General features: G+C 35.1%; 1 protein-coding gene across 2 annotated transcripts; it reads right to left on the bottom strand.

Moving 5' to 3' along the window:
• Window positions 1-1281: 1281 nt before the first annotated feature.
• LOC141693485 (histidine biosynthesis bifunctional protein hisIE, chloroplastic-like) lies at window positions 1282-4754 on the bottom strand. 2 transcript variants are annotated; one of them, XM_074498591.1, is made up of 5 exons: window positions 4518-4754; window positions 2406-2651; window positions 2224-2319; window positions 1959-2110; window positions 1282-1787 (listed from the first exon to the last, which is right to left on the bottom strand). In XM_074498591.1, the coding sequence occupies exons 1-5, from the start codon at window positions 4635-4637 to the stop codon at window positions 1580-1582; spliced, it is 822 nt and encodes a 273-aa protein (XP_074354692.1). In that variant the 5' UTR covers window positions 4638-4754; the 3' UTR covers window positions 1282-1579. The 2 variants fall into 2 exon arrangements, with proteins under 2 accessions (XP_074354692.1, XP_074354693.1); XM_074498592.1 differs by having other exon boundaries at window positions 2406-2685; window positions 4518-4673.
• Window positions 4755-5972: the final 1218 nt, after the last annotated feature.

Genomic DNA, 5972 nt, shown 5'->3' with positions numbered 1-5972 from the left:
TTTGTGAATTTGTAGAGAATAGGTTGCAATTAGATTGATGCATAGGACAGTTTCAAAACACATTATTTTTGGAGAAGTATTGTTACTTGCTAAGTTGATTAATAAGACAAAAATATATGCAAAACATCACCGGGGAAGTAGCTCAATTGGTAGAGCATTTATTGCATTGTTCGGGCTTTATTGCAGATGTTTCTTGCTGAAACAAGGTTCGAGGTTCGAATCCTCGCTTCTCCATATAATTTTTTACACTTGGGACTGTAATGCTGCAACTCCTAATTTTCTTCTGAGCTCAACAACGGCATTTTGTTAATTAATTTCTCCTAATTTTAGCTAGGATATGAGATTTGCTGGGAACAAGTTAATTAATTGTTAAGACTGCAAATTCTTCCATAAGAGACTTCTCCTTCTTTGTACAGTACATTAATCAATTTATAAATATGGAAACATTATCATTCTCCTATTATGATTATGATTGATCAGGGTTCAAATCCTCGCTTCTCCATAATTTAATTTATTTTTTTCAAAATCGTGTTGTCGAGAATAAGCAAAGCTAATTTTTTTGATATACGAAGTGTTGACACAACTCTAGTTTTAACTCTGTACCATTGATTGATTTATCACAGTAAGTGTTTTTACCTTGAAGTTATCATATCAAGTTTTACATAATATATCTATACGATGTTCAATTCCCTCTAGCATCCATCAAGATTTGAAAAGAATAGCATTATCATATTATGATTGATCTAATTGTGATTAGTTTCATGCTGAAACAAGGTTCGAGGTTCAACTCCTTGCTTCTCCATATATTTTTTCGAAGTTTTAAAATTGCGTTGTCGAGATTATACATAGCTCATAGCTGCATGTTTGTTCCTTAAATGGGTTTTTGCTCATTCCATTCCCTGTGTATTTTTCTCCGGCCTGATCATATTTTTTGTCACTGTCATGTGCCCATCCCTCGTCATTCTTCTCTTCTGCTTATTTTGCCTTAATTTTCTTCCGCCTAAACAACGACATATCTTCGTATCAATATCCAGCTCTACAAATAAAATGTTAAAAGGAGAGCTATCTTTAAAGAGTGAAGATAATCAACAAACAAAGCACTGTACAGGAAATCAAAAGCCGCGATGCTACATGTTTAAATACAAGCTTAAAAGGCTCTGCTCAGCTCAAAGACTGAACTCAACTTGATCCAGAGAAGACAACATAATCTGCTGTTTATCGAGAAACGTTTGAGACGCACGTTTCGTTTGAGATCAGTAAGGGGTTCCAAGAAAATCAAAGTAGAACAAATATTGGCACGTTATATATCATCCAGGCTAAAGCAAGAATTCTGAGTTGTTTACTCCACTGTCATGGACTAAAATAACAAATGCCACATTCCTACTTGACAAACTCAAATAAAAAATACTGACGGTAATTAATGAATCTCCATAAATAAAAATATTCTCTATTATGTTACATTCTCGAAAAAAATTGGGCTGCTAATTTAACTCGTATCAGTACTTTCAGGTGATGTCTTATTTCTACACAGTTCCATACACAATTTCCTTTGAAAACTTACTAAGAATTGATGTTTACTTTAGCTTCCTTCCAGCTTGCGGCTTCTTTTTTCCTCAATGCCTGATCTTGAGAATCTCTTCCGAAGGACAGTTAAGACCTCTTCCATGGTCACTCCTCTTACAGACAGTAAAACCATAGCATGATACAGCACATCAGCCATTTCTGATGCAGTCTGTGGTGCTTCCTCACTGTCTTCCAGGGTTCGGCATAACTCATCAGCCTCCTCTCTGCAACAAAAATGTCCAAATATAATTAGCAAAAAAATCTCCAAATATAAGAAGATAGACAATTGTGACATGTATGAGCCTCAAGCTTAATGACTGTTTGCAACAGGATATAATACTAGTCACAAAACATGTACATTCATAAAGAATCTAAACTATGCATCTTGGTCTTGCCGGATTTTCGAGCAAAGCAACTTGTTGTCGAGCAGCAACCGCCTAGTCCACGAAGGCTTTGCAGTTGAAGATTCTGATATTTCTGCTTTTCGTTGGAGGATTGTGGCCTCTAGGGACTGTAATGTTGTCATTGCCAATTTACTTCCTTCTGCCTGTACAAAGACATTTTTTTACTTAACATCTAGCTTTATAAATAAAAACTTTACCAAGACCTACGAGCTATGTTTATGGATAACAATCAAACAAAGAAGGCAAGCATACACACCTGTGAACTATGCAGGGAATCAAAAACAGATGTATAGTAGCAGGTTTCTGATCCAGTATGGCAAGAGGGTCCATCTGGCTTTCCAAGATATAGTATCTGTGTCAGAGTGAGAGTTACATAGTTGAGAAGAACTCAAACACAAGTCAAATTAAGTGATAGGATTCAAATTAATCTAAGCTTACGGAGTCTTTGTCGCAGTCTAAGAAGACATCGCAGATATTAATGTAATTCATAGAGGTCTCCCCCTTGGTCCATAACTTTGACCTTGATCTACTGTAAAATGTGGCTTTCTTAGAGGAAATGGTGGATGCAAGTGCATCCCTGTTGGCAAAACCTTGCATTAAAACTGCTCCTGTGTCAACATGTTGAGCTATAGCCACCGCCAACCCTTTGTCATCCCATTTCACACTATCCAAGAGAATATCAAGCTATGAACCACTTCGTTAGATATTGATTCATCAGCTGTTAAATAAAGAAAAAATTTAAATAGATAAAAGACTTCCACAAACATATTAACAGGCCATAACAAATTCTAAAAAGTTTGTTTCACCATGCAAGGAAATGTTTTCTCTTTACTGAGCAACAAAAAATGAGACCTCTTTAGTTTCTAATTCTAGACAGTCAATAGGACACAGTCAACTTCCTGTCTGATTGGATTTATGAATACCTAACACAGCAAATGAAACACGAAAAACACATCATGTTCAAAACACCTTATTGGACAAACCAATTTACAGAAATTTATAAGTTGACATTTAAATTTCTTAATTTCATTGCAAATAAATTTAGTGTCCAGATGTAGCTCAATTAATCATTTTTATTAAGATTATAGGGCAACGATGGACACCAGGTATTTATTTTCCAGGACATTCAACGGTCCCCACAACCAGACTGTGGAAAGACACCTGCCAATGTCTGGTTAAATCTACAAAAGAATAACATACAGCCATAGATAAATTACAAGAGTATTATGATAGTAATGCTTTAGTACTGCACAGCGGTTTATGCTTTACTAAATACACTCTCTTCCTCGTCCCAGTTATCAGTATCTTGTAAGCTAAACCAAACACCAAAATACATGGTTTGTAACACAAGCACAAAAGCATTGAGAACTAAATTAAAACATTTACATATAGTGTCCAGATGTAGCTCAAATAATCATTTTAGTAAGCTTATTGAACAACGATGGACACCGTTTTCTATTGCATAACATTCAACGGTCCCCACAACCATGACTGTGGAAAGACACCTGCCAATGTCTGCTTCGATGTTTTGGAATAAAAATCAAACATGTCACCCATTCCAACCAAACAAAAACACAATATAATCTTAACCATACCATACTACACCAAGTAGATAAGCCGCATTAAAAAGTAAGCAAACAACAATAATAAGAGAGTGTTATGAAAGTAATGTTTAGTACTGCACCGCCGTTTATACTTCTATACAATTTCTTCTAGTCCCAATCATCAGTATCTTGTAAGCTAATCCAAACACCAAAATACATGGTTTGTAACACGATGCACAAAAGCTTGAGAACTACATTAATAAATTCAAATATAGTGTCCAGATGTAGCTCAATTAATCATTTCAATAAGCTTATTGAACAACGATGGACACAGTTTTCTATTGCATAACATTCAACGGCCCCCACAACCATGACTGTGGAAAGACACCTGCCAATGTCTGCTTCGATATTCTTACATAAAAATCAAACATATTACCCCGTCCAACCAAACAAAAACACAATCAGATTTTAATTATACCTTACTACACAAACCAATATTAAACCGATAATGTGCACGACATTAATAAATCAACACACTTGGTAGTTGGTACCAATCCTAAACAACAATTCCAATTAAATGTACGGTCCAGATGAAGCTCAGGATATAACTAACAAAACATAACCGAGCAACGATGAACCAAATCACGAGCTACGCAAACGAATCAATGGAAAACCCATCAACCAATTACTTTTCTCGCGATATTAATTTTCCAAAAATGTAACAGCGCCTATCACAATATCAATCATAGGCACTTGACTAATGTTTGGATACTACTCAACTAATCAAACCGCTTTTCGAGCACTACATTGCATTCAAATATCTCGAATAACAAATCGAAAACAACAAATACACGTGGCAATAACTATAATCAATAAACAAAGCTGAAATGTACAACAATATCAGCAAATAATCAAAAAAACATGTTTAAATAAAATCTAAAAAAAAACAGAAATGTAATTAGCTGTTAAATACTGTTAAATACATAATTGAATTAAACATATATACCTTGGATTGATTAATTGTGGCAGAAACAGAGCATCTTCTTGTAAACAAGCTTGTGCTATTGAAACGGTGACGTTTGGGTGAGAATTTGAGGGGTTGAAAACAATTAGATAGTGTGGCCATGCTATTAATTTGAGAATTGATGTTTGAAATTGGGTGAAATGTTGATGAATAAAGAACCCTAAATAGGGGATTTATAGGGGGAACATTAGGGTTTATGAGGGGAGGCTATTGGGCTACAACTGGGGTTTTAAGTATACGGAGACATTGGGCTTTGTTTTAAGTAAGGTAGCCCACAACTTAGCAATTGTAGTAACAAAATGAATTTTCCATGGACCATTTTTACCATAGTAGTATTTCTTTAAGAAAATTAAAAAAGAACCTTTTCTTGTGCTTGTGCATGTTTGGACAACGCCCATTTCAACTTAAATGGTTCTGGATTTTCACCGACCGTTTGGGTAAAGGAACAAATGACTTTTTTACTCCCTCCGTCCGGTTAAATTTTATTTGATTTGGGCACGAAAGTTAAGAAAATGTAAAATGTTGTGCGAAAAAATAATGAAAGTGGGTAAAGTGGTGGGACCAATAAATATTTAATGACTGATTTACACTTTGCATCCCATAACTTGGCCTGAATCTCAGTTTGGTATCAAAATTTTGGGACATTACAGTTTGAACCCTAGACTTGGGAAACGCTAATAGTTAACATCACTTTGATAGATTAAACGTTAACTCAGACGTTAACGTTATATGACATAGGGGTATTACTGGGTTTTTTTTAACGGATATAATTGTCAAATGGGTGTATATAGACCCCAAAACTGATCTATTTCTTTACTCTTGTATATTCAGCCATTTTTTTCATTTTTGTAGGTAAAAAAAATGTCAATTAAGTGTAGCTATAATCAATGGACGGTAGAGAGGACGGCATGGACTCATGCAAATGTGGGTCGTCTTTTTCTTGGTGTGCTACATATACCTGCAACTTTTTCCTATGGGTGGATGCTCCCTTATGTGGACGTGCAAGAGCTATCATCTCGGGTCTAATTCGACGAATTAAGGCGATTGAAGGTGAATAAAGGTATCTGGAGGCTTATAATGTTCAGTTGCAAAATGAATTGCAGAAGAAAAGGGGTAGCAAATGGTTTATGTGTTGCTAATATTATCATGGGCAATTCTGTTGATGTTGAATTTACTCGGATGCGGGGATAATCAAGACAGGGTTGGGGACAAGCAAGGACATGAAGATGTTGTTTAATATTTAATGTTAATGGATGGAGTAATATGTAATGTTAGTAGTTGGCAAGCACATTGAATGTATTACTTGAATTTGGCTACTGATAAATGTATTTCTTATTGTTTGATGTTAGTTGGTTGCAAAAATAGATGATCATAAATGACAAATAAAAGTTATGCATTCAATCAGAAATCATGTTTTACATAAGTTTTACATCAGAT

This window comes from Apium graveolens, chromosome 10, assembly GCF_009905375.1.
Source record: "Apium graveolens cultivar Ventura chromosome 10, ASM990537v1, whole genome shotgun sequence".
Taxonomy (NCBI): Eukaryota; Viridiplantae; Streptophyta; class Magnoliopsida; order Apiales; family Apiaceae; genus Apium; species Apium graveolens.
Note: the sequence above shows the minus strand (reverse complement) of the source record. Positions and strands in the feature narration are given on the sequence as shown.